The sequence below is a fragment of the Myotis myotis genome, unplaced genomic scaffold (assembly GCF_014108235.1).
Source record: "Myotis myotis isolate mMyoMyo1 unplaced genomic scaffold, mMyoMyo1.p scaffold_m19_p_18, whole genome shotgun sequence".
NCBI classification, from domain to species: Eukaryota; Metazoa; Chordata; class Mammalia; order Chiroptera; family Vespertilionidae; genus Myotis; species Myotis myotis.
Window position 1 is genome coordinate 25,378,763 of NW_023416322.1, and position 16,201 is coordinate 25,394,963.

General features: G+C 35.3%; 1 protein-coding gene across 11 annotated transcripts in view; it reads right to left on the bottom strand.

The window, feature by feature from the left end:
- Window positions 1-16,201, bottom strand: part of SUCO (SUN domain containing ossification factor) — a 56,011-nt gene that overhangs the window by 14,754 nt on the left and 25,056 nt on the right. For 8 of the 11 annotated variants that reach the window (XR_004973406.1, XM_036344548.1, XM_036344549.1 and 5 more), the window contains 7 exons: window positions 14,119-14,139; window positions 13,858-13,913; window positions 13,049-13,140; window positions 11,728-11,793; window positions 5,963-6,031; window positions 5,113-5,203; window positions 1,252-2,415 (listed from right to left, as the gene is read on the bottom strand). Coding sequence is in view for 10 of the 11 variants with exons in the window: in XM_036344548.1 (XP_036200441.1) it covers window positions 1,252-2,415; window positions 5,113-5,203; window positions 5,963-6,031; window positions 11,728-11,793; window positions 13,049-13,140; window positions 13,858-13,913; window positions 14,119-14,139 (1,559 nt within the window). In the remaining variant the exon portion in view is untranslated. The remainder of the gene's footprint in view (window positions 1-1,251; window positions 2,416-5,112; window positions 5,204-5,962; window positions 6,032-11,727; window positions 11,794-13,048; window positions 13,141-13,857; window positions 13,914-14,118; window positions 14,140-16,201) is intronic. The other 3 variants (XM_036344551.1, XM_036344550.1, XM_036344552.1) reach the window with 2 other exon arrangements.

Genomic DNA, 16,201 nt, shown 5'->3' on the forward strand with positions numbered 1-16,201 from the left:
TAACAATACTGGTTAAAAAAACTGAAGAAAAAAACACACCCAACTCATAGAGACAGAGAACAGATTAATGGTTGTCCGAAACAGGGGGTAAGGGGTGGGCAAAATGGGTAAAGGGGGACAAAAGGTACACATTTCCAGTTGTAAAATGAGTAAATCATGGGGATGTAATGTACAGCATGGTGACTATAGTTAACACTGCGCTGTATATTTGCTAAGAGTATTGATCTTAAAAGTTCTTATCACAAGAAAAAATAACTTGTAAATGTGGTGATGGATATTAACTAGGCTTACTGTGGTGATCATTTTGCAATACAAATATTGAATCATTATGTTGTACACCTGAAACTAATAAAATGTTGTATGTCAATTACCTCAATTTAAAACAAGATTAGTGATTTCTGTGGTTTCCTTTGGGGGCAGGGGGCAAGAGGGGACAGGGAGAGGCAAAAGCAGACACATGATAATTAAGTGGGCATACATGCACACACACACGCAATGTGCCAATACATTATATGTAGGTATTAGGAATAAAACCTCTTTAGGATACAACGACTACCTTAGTGACATCTCATTGGTAGCATTTTGCTTTAAGAAGAGTAGAAAAGGTAGTGTATCAGAAACTCTGGACACTTAGTTCCTAGGTAGTTACAAAATGATGGAGGAGAAACCCTAAGGACAGGAACACTTAAGGGCTAAAAGAGTAATAAACAAGTTTAAAAACATATGGAGAAATGGGCCTAGGGTCTGGATTATTGCACAGCACACTGGCACACCCCTGGCACATAAGAACATAAATGATTACAACTAGAATCAGGATCCTAGTTGTTGAAAGAGTGCAAAGGTTGCCTCATCATCCAGTTCAGTTCACTCTAGACTTCACTTAAGTTTTTTAATGATATCTAGTCAAGTCCCACTAAGAGCTTTAAGGTCCACAGACTAATTTTTCCCATGATTGATCTGGGAATCAAACAGTAAACATGGCTAAAGTTTAGCAATAGAAGAAATAAGAAACTGATTATAGATAATTCAAATTTAACCTAATAATCAAGGTGTTACGTCACTTAGTACTCCTCAGAAAGTAAATCCTTTAAGTCACTGATCAATATCTAAGTAACTTTCTCTCTCCAGGTAAAATGGTGCTTACTAATATTATATCAGGAGATAATTAAATCCTCTCCTCTAGTCAAGATCACATTTCAATACTTAACTCACTGTGCAAAGTGGATTATGCTAATTCATAATAAAGCTTACCTTTGGCTAAGCTCCTCCAGATAGCGACCACTGAGAGACATGTTAACTTCTAAGGCTTTAATACGATTATTAAGTCTCATGAATACCGACTCCTTTTGGTTTGACCCATGCACAAGATTTCCATTAGCATATCCTAGATCTGTAGAATTTTGCAATTCAGCATAAAAATCTGTAGCTGTCCTCTGTAACCCTCTTAAAAGGGCATCTTCTGGAGACTGTTCTTCCTCTTTCACTTCAGGTAAGGAAGAAGATTCCACAATAGGAGTCAACATTTGCTTTGGTGTATCAGCTATGTTCATTTTGGCTTCCCCATCTTCACTGTCTGGCACGGCAGCTGTGTTTATCGGTGGCACTACTGTTTCAGATAGCTTTGTAATAATTTGCATGGAGTTTATGTCTTCTTTTACAGTCCTATCTATTACTTCACTATGTTTAGTTTCATAGATCATCACGGTTGGCTTCTCTATAGAACTAAAACTCTCTGACTTCTTTTCTATTGCATTATCAACCTCAGCAGAATTCTCCTGGGGAATCACTTGTGATGGTGTGTGTCCTGCTTCATATTTAATAGGCTCAGAGACTTCTATTTTAGATAATGAATTGATTTCTGGAGTAACATCTAAGTGAAGAGACTGAGAAAGAGTTTGAGGATGGCTCGGTTCAAGTTCAATTACATCTACAGTGTGATTAATCAAATCACCTTGGTGCGTACTACTTAAGTCACCTAGAACAACAGTTTCAGCTTCCTTTTCCTTATTCTTACTGTCCAGTTCTCCACCTGGAGGCTGCAATACTGAAACATCTACTGATTCTGCAGGGAGTGGTAATGATGGTTGAGCTGACACAAGATCATCTTTTCCTTCACTCACAGCAGTTCTGCTGCGCTGCCGATAAAGAGCAACTCTAAGTGAGCACCATTTATATATGTATTCTGAAAAACTAGAAATGCAACAAATTGTAGTCAGTTCACTGCAAAATATTTGTGTCTCTGCTTCAAACCAGGGCGATGATTCATCCTCCTGTTCTCCGCTACCCAGAAGGGTCACTGTAGATGGACTTGCCTCCTCTTCATCCTCTTGAACTAGCTGTACAATGGGGCTCTCTTTTGGAGTATCTGGTGATGATGGCTCTGTGTCATGTCTCTGTTCTTCAGTGTTTATAAACCTAGAAATAGATATAATTTTAAATCACTTTAATTAGAAATCTAAAGTTAAAATTCTGTTTAAGGAAAATGTATCATACGTAAGATAAAAGGAAGGCTAGAAATACAGATGAAATTCAATTTTTCTTTTGGATAACTTTTTCCCTGTCAAATAATTTTCATTATAAAAACAAATTATTATTCAGAAATGGTAAAAGAAAGACCATTTATCAAGTGACCAGACAGATGACTCAAATCACCGTATTTTCTGTGGATGGTTTGAGGAATTCCAATGTGGCACTATACACATGCACAGTTATCTGCTTTAGGGAAAAGAAACATATCCCCCACTTCCCCAAAATAATCTTAATACCACCTGGCTAATGTTTTGTTATGTAAAACCAAATACTTAACCACTTTAGTAAAAATCCTAGCTGATAATAAACTAGTAGTGCCACTAACTCAATCCTATCCTTGAGCTCTGGAGTATGTGTGTAGGGCAGGGGAGAATGAGGGATAAAGCTAGTGGACACAGTGTTGTAAATTATAATGTTTGTGGTTCTTTCCAAGATAAAGAGAATACATTTCTGGGCGAGGCCCATATTGCACAAAAGATGCAATCTGAAAAAATAAACTAATTTGAATAAAAAAGAAAAAAAACCTGCATATACAAATTTTCCTCCTCTAAAAAATTACTAGAAATGCCAGGAAATGTCTTCGAATAAAGACTCATATCACAATAGCAAAGATAGGAATAAAATAATATCTAAAAGCTATACTTTTATTTTATTGACAGTAAAGCAGTAAATAGACCAGAACTAAACCATACATAGGCTCTGCTTCTCTAAATAGATGATATAGATACTAGATACACTAATAACATTTCTTACACATGCAGGTGGTATATCATTTATTATCTACCAAAGAAATTATGACAGTAAAATAGGACAACGTCTGAAGAAGGAGGGGGAGAAAAATTAAATGGAATTAATTTGGTAAAAATTAAGTTATATATACCATCTATGTACACCCTATTCAGAGCTTTACTTAAAACTTGGGAAAAGAAAAGTCATCTTTTCATAATAACTTTAATCATGACACCCTATCATGGATTCTTTTTATTTTCATTATTTTCTCCAGATTATTGTCACATAATCATAAAAAAAATTAAGACAACATACATGAAGAAAACTTAAGTAAAGAAATAAAACAATTATGCAAAAATATGTATTTAAAAACCAAACTCTAATATATGTCACAGTAGTCTGATCTTCCAACAAATACTCCTGTATATATGGGGGTGAGCATGTATGAATACGTGTGGGTATGTAAATATGTAAAATGAAATTAGTTTCATTTAGTTTTGAAAAATAAGACATACTATGTTTTTTTAAATGAAAAAGACTAGTTACAAAATCAAGACCAGCAATCACAACTCTACATAATTAGAAACACCAAGAATGTCTCTATCCCAAATAGATTTCTTAGGAACTTCTAGGAATGATACATAATATGGTATTTTCTTTAAATATCTTTAGTCCCTTTCAGAGTTAACACAGGGTCCTAGCTGGTTTGGCTCAGTGTATAGAGTGTCAGACTGTGGACCAAAGGGTCCCGAGTTTGATTCCAGTAAAGGGCAAGTACTTTGGTTGCAGGCTCCTCCCAGGCCCGGGCCCTGGTTGGGACCCATGCAGGAGGCAACCAATTGATGTGTTTCTCTCTTTGTCTTTTCCTCTCTCTAAAAATCAATGGGAAAGTATCCTGTGTAAAGATTTTTTTTTTCTTTTAAATTAACACAGGAAGATACAAATTTGTCACATGCCCTTCAGAGCACGAAAATCTCATTTTTGAACTATACAGTACTTAGGAATTACAGCTCCAAGCATACCCACTGCCTGCGTCATTACAAATATACCTTGAACTGTTTCATGTTCAAATATCTTATACTTTTAAATAGAGTATCTCTGGGGGGAAAAGGGGGCCTTTCAAAGTTTTACAGGGAATATATCCAATGAAATATATATAAATTAAATTTATGACAACTACACCCAATTAACCAAGTCATTATGAGCTTATCTCATAATAGATAAGAAGTAGAGGTGCCAAACACTTCAATCATCTCTGGTTAAAAAAAAAAAAAAAAAAAAAAAGACCAAAAAATAAATAAAGAGAATATTTTATGTTACATACATACATGTTAATTACATACATCACTGCCCAAAGTACCCCACTGCAGCCTGGAAAAGACCTATATCATTCAATTTGAGAAAGTGAACACTGTAAGTTTGCTGAGTGACAAACACATATTAGGAGTCACTGCTCTGCGTATTTCAGGTACCCTTCATAGTTTTCTAGACATAGCACAGATATTTAATCAATAATTTTAAATTTGAACTTAATAAAAACAGGTCTTTGAAATTTATCTTCAAACTGATGTTGGAGAGTTATGTCAATTATTTGCAATAAGGAAAAAATTCGGTATTGTGAATACTAAAAGTAATACATAATACCAAAACAACAAATAGTTGGTCTGGAGTGAAGTGTATTCCTAGTACCCAAAAGCAACTCAGATGTTTTAAGTAGCTGTAGCATGTCTGCCCCAGGATTTGAAGGTTTCTATAGATAATGATCATTTCACTCACAAATCACAAGTACTTTTTATATACTAATAGGCTTGGTTCTCCATTTTAAGAGAACTCCAATATCACGATGTAACTTACTCAGGTGAAGGAACAGGAGCTGAAACAGGAGCTGATTCAGGCATTTTGGGTGCAGCTGCAGCAGTGGCATTCTCAGATATACTTTTATTTCCTATTGTAAGAAAGATGCCCATGTTGAGTTTAATTTTCAAAAGCTATACCAAGAAAATATTTCACTATAACAAATAAAGATCTTTAATTTCTCGGGATAGAAGAAAAAAGTCAAATAGGATTGCTACTGCAAACTATTTTCATCCATGTTCTTTTAGAAAGAAATGATTGTACAAGGTCACAACCACAAATAATATGTATTCTTTCTCAGCTTCTCAGGTAACTAAAGCAAGTAGGATGAGCAACTTCTGTATGCCTTCTAGACACCTGAAAGAGTTTCTAAAGAGAATGAAAAGAAATAAATGGGTCGTTTTAAGTTTGTACTTAGAACTAAGTTGTTGTTTTTAAACGGCAAGATTACTTCTCCTTGTTAATAACACTCTTATCTGGCATTCTGTAAGGGAGAGGGGAGATTGCTTTCTAAATTGAGTAGCTATTTGCTAAATAAAGCATACGTGAAGTACCATTAGGGCACCAAAACCTCAGGAAAGAGATAAGATCATTTTACTTCTATAGTGGGGAAGAGTCAAAAAACAAATTTATGGATTTTATAAAGGCAGGATCCTATTATAAAAGAGAATTTGTGCAACTGAAATAAACAATGAATAACAGAAGACTGGTAGGTTCCTTTGGATCATTTCTGTATCTCTAAATGAAAAAATCAAACTGCTTGGCTTATTAACTAATTTTCTTAACTAGGAATTTTCCCTCAAGTCTCAAGTATCAGATATTTTAAAAGACCCATAAAAGTATTAGGTACCTTCTGTCAGGTCTTCAGTTTTTGCTCCAAGAATATTAGCGGCAATATTCACCATATTTAGAATGGCATCTAAAACAAAATTCAATCAGAAAGAAATACCAATACACCTAAATATTCTCATATGACTTAATATCAGATCATCAAAGAACCATTTATAATGGTCTTTTTGCATTTTTTGGACTAATTACTTTTTTATTCATCTTACTATGTAAGTCCAATATAGGACACAAATTTCAGCCAAAAAGTATAAAGCATAAATCTGAATTGTTATGTTCAGAAGGAATTTAAAAGTTAACTATACTTTAAAAAAAGAAAAAGAAAGAAACTTCCCCAAACTTTTTACCAAAACACTGTCTTCAGCCTTACGAAATTCAAATTTAATTCAACATACAGACAGGGAAGAAATGTGACAACCAAATTTGTATTTTACAGAAAAGCCTGTTTTTCTTTAAGAACGTTCTACAGTTTAAAACAAAAACCAAAAAGCCCAAGGAAACAAGATTTTCCTAAACAGCTGATTATCATAGGTAAAAATAAACAAAATGAAAAGATTATTATCCAAAGGGCAAATGAAAGATTTTATTTTCAACTATAAACATAAACTATCTACTGATAATGTGATTAAACCCCAAACTAGTACTGCATATAATCAATTTTCTTTGATAACTTTTGACAATGTTTTATGGACAGTAATCACACAAATTCTTTTGTGAACTGGAGAGAATGAGCATAGGCAGATTCAATAAAAGTCATAAAACTGCAAGTGTTGGACATAGAGCAATCTACATATTTGCTAATTCTGCCTGCCTCTTTCCAAAGAGGATGTTTGAATAACGAGTACAGTGGTGCCAACCTTCATATCTATTTAAATAACTGAAGGTATGGGAGGAGCACAAGACAGCAGAACTCAACAAAGAGCTGGCTTCCTTCCATCATATGATGGAACTTCCAGGGACATTAACTTCCATTCCCCAATCTAACCTCTGACATGCCACTAGAAATTAATTCATCAGTATCAGGTATTTCTCCTATTAAAATACTAAGATCTGGCATGGGCTACATATTAAGCCTCAGCAGTATTTCCATCTTAGTCTCCTTAGGATTCCTAGAGAGATCCACAGGGTTTTCATCACTCTTTCCATGAAAACCACAGATGTGAAGAGTTGGAAAGGATGTAGGAGGAAAAGCTAGCCAAGCAAGAAGGCTGGGAACTGCCACCTGGAGTTGATCCTGTTAAATGTGTGCTTTATGGTAGGAGAAGTAGCGGGACTACTACTTTAGACTGCTTCAAAGTTATAATTAGTAGAACTTTGATCTTTACATAAATATGATTCTACAGTGTGAAAGACAACAAAGCAGGGCTACTGTTTCCAATCATTATTAGTATGACACATGAAAGCTTTGTATTTTCTTTTTGAATATCTAAGATTATATAGGTCAACCTTGTCCATTGGCCTGGCAAACTGATAAACAGAGAAGCAGCCTAAGTTCTGAGGACTAAGGAGATGCCTCAGCATGAGATAAAAACAGGAATGGAAACTCCATATATCCTCACAAACCAAGATGAAGTAGCAATGGAAACTGTTATTTCCTCATAAACCCACTTTTAATGTCAACCAATAGTGCAATAGCAGTATGGGTTCTTCTACTTAGCCTGCTGGCTGCAGCTCAGTCAATGTTGGAATCAAGTCTATGCTCTAGTCCAGGGGTCCTCAAACTTTTTAAATGGGGCCAGTTCACTGTCCCGCAGACCGTTGGAGGGCCGGACTATAGTTTAAAAAAAAACTATGAACAAATTCCTATGCACACTGCACATATCTTATTTTGAAGTAAAAAAACAAAACGGGAACAAATACAATATTTGTATTTGCATGTGGCCTGCGGGCTGTAGTTTGAGGACCCCTGCTCTAGTCCCTTGTGCTTCAAAGAGCGATTCTTACCTCTGATTTCAAATTTTTTGGCATTTATCATCAAAGAACTAGAAGCCAGGTACACGACATTCGTGCACTGGGGGAAGGGGGGGTGTCTCTCAGCCCGGCACTCGGGAGCCTTCAGGGGATGTCCGACTGACAGCTTATGGCTCCCACAATGCTCCCCATGTGGGAATGCACTGACCACCAGGAGACAGCTCTGCATTGAGCATCTGCCACCTGGTGGTCAGTGTGTGTCATAGCAACCGGTCGTTCTGCCGTTTGGTCAGTTTGCATATTACCCTTTTATTATATACAATTTAAGAAAAGAACATGTCTATTAATCTATACAAAGAAAGTAGCTTTAGAGCATATTTTAAGCTAAATTTTAATGCTACCACATACAGTAAAGAAGATTTATACTATCCATCACTTTAAAATATTATTTATCATCATTTCAGGGGCCACTTAAGTTAACAGAAGCAAAATTTAGCAAATTTATACTTTCTCAACCCAGCTAACCTACAAGAACTGGTTTTGCTATGTTCAAAGAACACTGCCAAATGTAGTCTTTTTATTTTTTGCTTTCAAGAGAAAGCAGCTTTGTGAATATTCTACTCTGACCCTTCTCAATCTGGACCTAAACACATGACAGCCTGCCATGATGGTCATGAGGTGACTAAAAAGCCTTCAGTATAGGCAAAGGTAATAATCTGAAAGATAGTGCCAAGTTAGATACCTCTCCCTAATTTCTCCTGGATTAGCTAACCCCCTTATCTTTGAGTCGGGCAACTATTCATCCCATATCTTCCCTTTAAGAATTAAATCCTCCTAGGAACCAAATGTCAGTATGTTGTACTCAGTGTCCAGCACAGCAACTGCTCTTTCTGACACCGAAGACAGACGACCTATGCTACAACAGAACAAGACAAACCAACAAAAAGTCTACTTCTTCCAGTGTGCATTAATCCACCTTTGCAGCGTGCTTCACTCTCTCTTCCTTCTAGAACTTTAAATATATACAATCATAAAAAAATACTTTGACTTGTAACAAAAACTATACTTTGGCCCTAACCGGTTTGGCTCAGTGGATAGAGCATCGGCCTGCAGACTGAAGGGTCCCGGGTTCGATTCTGGTCAAGGACATGTACCTTGGTTGTGGGCACATCCCCAGTGGGAGGTGTGCAGGAGGCAGCTGATCAATCGATGTTTCTAACTCTCTATCCCTGTCCCTTCCTCTCTGTAAAAAAGTCAATAAAATATATTTTTAAAATAAAAATTTTAAAAACAAACAAAAAACAATACTTTGTCTTCAACAAATACACAGAAACCTGGCCTTCAGCAAATCTGCCATTCTAACAAAAGGCAGACCATACTGAGGAGTAAAGGCAGACTTGCAAGAACATCAACATAGAGAGTGGTCTGAAAAATCCACGGGACAACGCACAAAGAGAGCAGAGTGATATGAAAAATTCTTATTGATGTAAAATATGTAAATGTTCTGGTTCAAGAATGTAATCAAAAGAATCAGGTGAAGAATTTCCAGAACTGGCACACACATTCACACAGAGCCAAGAACCCTGTTCTAAGTAATTTCTTTCTTTTCGGCATAAGTAAATTATATAATGTCAAGAATTTCTAAATATGCAGGATGCATGCTTTTTGATAACCAAGTCCCATCAGGAGCAATACACTCTGGTGACATATATTCCCTATGGCTACTAACAGCTCAATAGCAAAAGGAAAAAGGAGTTTCTATGAAGATTGAAGACACAGAATTGTTTAGGAGATGCTATGTAAATACCAGCAATAAATTAGGTTCAAAATCGGCCAATTGAGCTAATTTAGAATGTGGTGATGATTGTAGTCAAACTTGAACATTCCAGTGTCAGCGACTAGCTCTTTGACCTGATTCCTCTCTGTTATTTATTCCTTAAAGTTACACCATCTTGGAGGCGGTACTTAGCTCAGACGCAAAAACAGTCCCAGACTCTTCAGAGAAAACTAGGACACAGGCATAGAAGGCAGCAGTGTTAGGTCACACCTACCAGCCTTATGATAATTCAGCTCCCACTGCCTCTCTCGTTCTGAAACTTCAAGAGATGGAGATCTTTTAAAACCCCTTTTTCTAGGCTCAGCTGACATCCTCTCACCCATCTAGTCTCACTCTACAAATTCTGCCAACACCTAGAACACTGGAAGATAAATGGACTGCCCTTCAAGAGCCATAAAAAGAAAAATAAATGATGTGTTAACAGGAAATACACCTTCAAAGAGAAAAATCCAAAAAGTAGGATCTAAAACAGATTCTATACCTAATTAATTAACCCAATACACTGGTGAGGGTAGTAACTACAAATAGGGAAATACCCCTACTAAACTATAACTAGGTTTTAGTGGTATCTATGCGTTAATCCTGTATGAAGATAGAAAAAGAAACCAAGAATATCAATGAGTTTTTCTTTATCTAAAATTACAGTTAAGGCATTATTTCCCTAAGAGGCTTCCTCCTTCCCAGTAATCTTCAAAAAAATTAGAGATCTTTTATCTGGGACTATTTTCTGACTCTATAAAATAATGATGCTTCCTCACAGCTAATTCAGCAACACTGAACTATGAAGAGTATTATATAACATAGAATTTTTAAATACTTATGTAAGTACATCAAAATTATTATTAATAACCAGGTAGGCAAAACAGCATCACGTACACCAAAAAGGTTGCGGGTTTGCTCCTCCGTCAGGGCACATATGGGAGGCAACCGATCAATAGTTCTCTCTCACATCAATGTTTACCTCTCTCTCTCCCCCTTTCTTTCTCTCTAAATATCAATAGCATATCCTTGGGTGAGGACTAAAATAAAAATCCACCCAAGTCTAGAGGAAGACAGGAAAAAGAAAATAAAAGAGAAAGAGAAATGACTCAACTCCACATACTGTGTCTTAGGTACATAAGCTTAGTATATGTACTATGGGTAAGTATCTAAAAGAGCTATAGTCAATGGGCTGTAAGACTGGGACTCAAGCAATTTAACTCACTAGAAACAACAAGGAAAAAGCACAAGCAGTTAACCTATTTTACTAAGATCTTCTACTAAATTAATCTCCAAATAAAAAGGAAGCTTCTTCTAGTACTTTTACATTCTTCAGGAAAAATAACGAACATTAAACTATACCTACCCACATTCTAACAGTAAAAAAAAGTGTCAGTCAGTAACAGTTTTTTTCCAGAAGTCTCCTTAGCTAGCCTACCATTAGGTTCACATAGTAGGTTGGAATGACAAGAACAAAACCACTAATCATAGGCACTGTCTCTTTAGTTTACAAAGAGTATAATATTACTATTACTGTTACTCCTTGGGAATCATTATTATGACACAGCCTTTATATTTAAATAGGAAACTAATCATATCCAGAGATGAAAGAATCCTCACTTGGTAGGATTTCACTGATGGGTAACGACCTCTAAAATTACAGTTCAAATTCCTTTCCCATCCATTATGGTTACCCAGCTGCTCCTACTCATACGGTCTGGGACCTCTTTAAAAGTCTGTCCCTAAGTGAATTCATACTCCTTTCCTCTCTGTAAGGAATTTGCCTAATATTATGAACACTTAATTAAGAGTAGAACTAACTTATGCTTGTGTTTTTACCTCTCCTCTTTCTTTTCATCCATCCTTTCAATTTTATTTCCATAGAAATATCTTTCAAAAATCAGTATCTAAATTCAACTCAAAGTTGAACATTTGGAGGATGAGCTTCCTAAACTACACCACAACAAAATGACCACATATGTCAGGGAGAAAAAGTTGAGAAACACTTTAACAGTGACTGGGAAAACCCCCAACATACTTACTTGTAGCAGAACCAAGAAGGTTTTTTGAGGCTTTATCCTCCCCAGTATTATAATCCAATGGATAATCTGTTTAAAGAGACAATGAAGGTACTTACACTGAGAACTATTTCCATAACATGTTTGAAAGCTCAGATTATGTCAAAATCAGCTGACATTTAAAACAAAATTTATAATAAATATTCATTATACATCTAAAATATGTTGACAAAAAGAAAATGAGATTCAGAAGTCACTTATCCAATAGATATAAACCAAGGAAAGTAATTCTACTGATTAACAAAATTTTAATCAGCAATTATAAGACTTTTATTCAGGTTTTTAATGTACTTTACAAACCCCTCGCAATGTCTTCATTTCATTTATAGAAAAACTGAAGGGAAAATTTAAATTGTTCAGATTATGGTTTAAGAGATCTTAAAACTAGGTAGGAATTGATAAAGTAGAAATGGAGAGTGTCATAAACCCTCCTAACCCTTCAGGCTCACAGGTGTTTTTCAAAGTCTCAGGCTTCAATGTGCTTGCTTTTGGCTCCGAAGCAAATCAAAGGAATTAATACTCAATTCTACTATTTCAGTTATCTTATGAGTTTAATAGGTTTTGGGCCTGGCATAGATAAAGAATTGTAATTTACAGCACAGATATTATGGAAGGGAGCTCCAATTACAAATACTGATTGATAAGCTTGGAAGACAACTCAAGTTACAAAGTAGAAAATCATTTTAGAAAATAGGTTTAAGAAAAAATTAGTTAAGGTTGAAAACAACAACAAACCTAAAGTCTAAAGATAACCATCATATTAATTTTTTAAACTGATCTATAGTTACCCATTACTATACAATTTAAAAAAGAAAAAATCTATAATAATAAAAGCATAATATGCTAATTAGACCGGACAGCCAAACGACCTTCTGGACGAAGCCACAGCAGGGGCCGAGGCAGAGGTGGTTAGGGGTGATCAGGAAGGCAGGCAAGCAGTTATGGGCAATCAGGCAGGTAGGCAGAGTGGTTAGAGGGATAATGAAGGCAAGCGAGTGGTTAGGGATGATCAGGCAGGCAGGCAAGTGATTATGGGCAATGAGGTAGGCAGGCAGAGTGGTTAGGGGCGATGAGGCAGGCAAGTAAGCAGTTAAGGGCGATGAGGTAAGCAGGCAGAGTGGTTATGGGCAATCAGACAGGCCAGCGGTTAGGAGCCAGTGGTCCCGGATTGCGAGAGGGTGCAGGTCGGGCTGAGGGAGGATGCCCACCCTAACCCCCCCACCTCCCCCCCCCCCACATGAATTTCGTGCACCGGGCCTCTAGTATATACATAATACTCACTTACCATACTCCTCATCAAATAATTCTTGCCGTTCTGACTGATACTGGGAATCAGCAATTTCTTCATATTCTTCCACCATGCTAGTGCCAAATACCCTATTAATAACAACTTCATTAAAGATTCTCAAAACAAAACAGAGTTAAGAGTCATCTCTTCACAAAAAATGATTAAATATATTAACTTTGGTCATGTTTTGAGGACCATTAGCTTTTGGACTTCAAAATGACAGCTCCTGCCCTGGCTGGTTTGGCTCAGTGGATAGAGCGTCGGCCTGCAGACTGAGGGGTCCCAGGTTCGATTCTGGTCAAGGGCACATGCCCAGGTTGTAGGCTCAATCCCCAGTGGGGGCATGCAGGAGGCAGCTGATCAATGATTCTCATCATTGATGTTTCTATCTCTCTCTCCCTCTTCCTTCCTCTCTGAAATCAATAAAAAAATATATATTAAAAAAAAAAAGACTGCTGCTTACACTGCAGTCACCACTGTTAATGTAAAATTAATCTATTTAAGGCATTTACAAATATAATGACCAAGTTCTGATATTAGTCTAAAAGGTCTCCTGCATTACTGTGATAGCAAAATAGCAAGTAAACTAAACCCAACACATAAAATGATAGTTATTTTTACTTAACAGAGGAAATTTTGACATTTTCTTAAAAATGTATTCAAGAGCAAAAAAGGTTTAGGAGCTTATATTTCCATGGTATTAACTTCACATAATAGAAAATTACTTCTTCACTTTAAACATACTGGGATTTTTGTGTATCACTTTATTTATAAACCACTCAGAAATGTATTTTGTTCTGCGTTACCTTATAAGGCTTAATGGACAAAAGTGCTCTGATCCAAAATGGGACACCAACTCCACCTAAGAATAAAAGCATATGAAATGGGAAATTAACACCATGTTCTGGGATTATCCAACAATTTATTCAGGTTTTCATTTATAACATTTCTAAAAATAAAGTTCTCATTTCCCCAAAATCAGTACTTGTAAAGGTTTGTGTGTTTTTTGCCATGCAGTCGTATGCCATGCCCTATTATCCAATATTGCAAAAGAGAAGGTTGCTAACCTTTATGTACTTGATGAACATCTGAAGCAAGAGAAAGGAAAAGAAAAAGAAATCAGTTCCAAAGTCTGGATTACATGCCATAAGCAACATTTAATATTTGTAAATTTTATTGCACAAAGTACAGAAAGCAATGTACTTTGATGGATAAAATTGTAGTACCCTTAATTCTTTACAGAAATCAAAGCAATGATTTAAATTTTTATCATCACAACTAGAAAGTACAATCTCACTGTGATTAAATAAATTAACTTTAAGGCTATTAAGTTAACCTAAAATTCATTGCTGCTGTTTTATTTCTCAGTTAAGAAAGTTTTCTAAAAGTAAAACGTCTCTAGAAACAACCTGTGGCTTATATTACTTTAAATATTGTTATGTATCATATATATACCTACATATGAATTTATATTCTAATACATATGTTGATATACATATGTACATACTGAAAAAAATGATTAACTAGCATAAAATGAAACATTTATTATTTTACAATATTGTACATAAATTGTTTTAGGGGAAGCATGAATTTTTGGTATACTCTGATAATGCAGGCATTAACTTTAAGCACTAGAAGATACACAGATCAACCCACTTTAAAAATATAAGACACTAAAGAGCACTTTGTAGATTTGGGTTTAGTTCTTTTGGGATATGAAAAATCAAGGTAAATTTAATGACATTTAATGTTTTTTGGTTTTAGACATAATTCTACTAAAAAGGACTTTTTAGAAAACTAATTGTCAAAATGCTCTATCGTCTCCCACCATCAAAGAGACGAGGTAGGGAGATTTTTCTGTCATATTTTTATGCTACAAGAAAATGCTGTTTCATTATTAACAAAGTAGACGGTATAAAAGAGGATCCTCAGAATTATTTCATAACATGTGAACTGTATGAATTATAAAATTAAATACAACTGTATCACCTGCCAAATAATTGTCAATGCTTTCCCTCATCACAGTGTAGAAACTGTGCTAATATAAAAAGGCCATTAAACCATTATTTCAGTATTCATTTTAAAAGGAACTGAAAATGTACCTTCATTTTTCTGAGAATAACAGCTATTTTAAAAATAGAATTTAGCATGTTTGTACTGAGAGTAAGAATACTACAAGTTTACCCACTTATAAAAGCCAATTTAATATATGTTTAACAAGACGCAGACAGTAAAATCCCACAAGATAATTAGTAGCTATAAGTTTCCACATTTAAGGAATAAAAGGGAGAAATTAGAGCTGTTGTCATTCCAGGTCATATTATGGACACAATGGTACTTTAAAGTATGGCTATTATTTTAAAGAAAAAAAAGGAAGGAGGAGAAGAGTAGAAAATTCCCATATTTTGTATAAATCAGTGATGGCGAACCTTTTGAGCTCGGCATGTCAGCATTTTGAAAAACCCTACCTTAACTCTGGTGCCATGTCACATATAGAAATTTTTTGATATTTGCAACCATAGTAAAACAAAGATTTATATTTTTTATATTTATTTTATATATTTAAATGCCATTTAACAAAGAAAAATCAACCAAAAAAATGAGTTCGCGTGTCACCTCTGACACGCGTGTCATAGGTTCACCATCACTGGTCTAAATCAATTCAAGAGTGATAATTCTACTTGACTTATTGGTAGAGAAAGCAGCAGGGATACTGAATAAAAACATTTAAAAGTTGACTTTATTTGGTATTTGGACACACAGAATATTTTACTTGAACATAAAAGGCAAAATCTATAACAACAACAAATAACTGGATAGTAAAGTTGAAATGACTCAAAAATCAGATTCTAATAAGTCAGACCTGCTTTAAAGACTTCAGTGACTAACAGATATAGGTTTTGAAATGAGAAATATGATATTATGAAGATGAGCTTTTATATAAAGACTCCCACAAATATAAAAAAACTGGCCTAGGTTTCCAGTAACACCAAAGGGAATATATTACTTTTGTCTCAGAAAATATATCCAAGTAAAATTTTTTTAATTAAATGTTATACTTCAGTAAATTTCCACTTAATTTTTCTAATTTCTAAGCAGGTGTAGTGAGGTTATAAAGTATGAGTAACAGGTGTGTTTTCATTCTGGAAC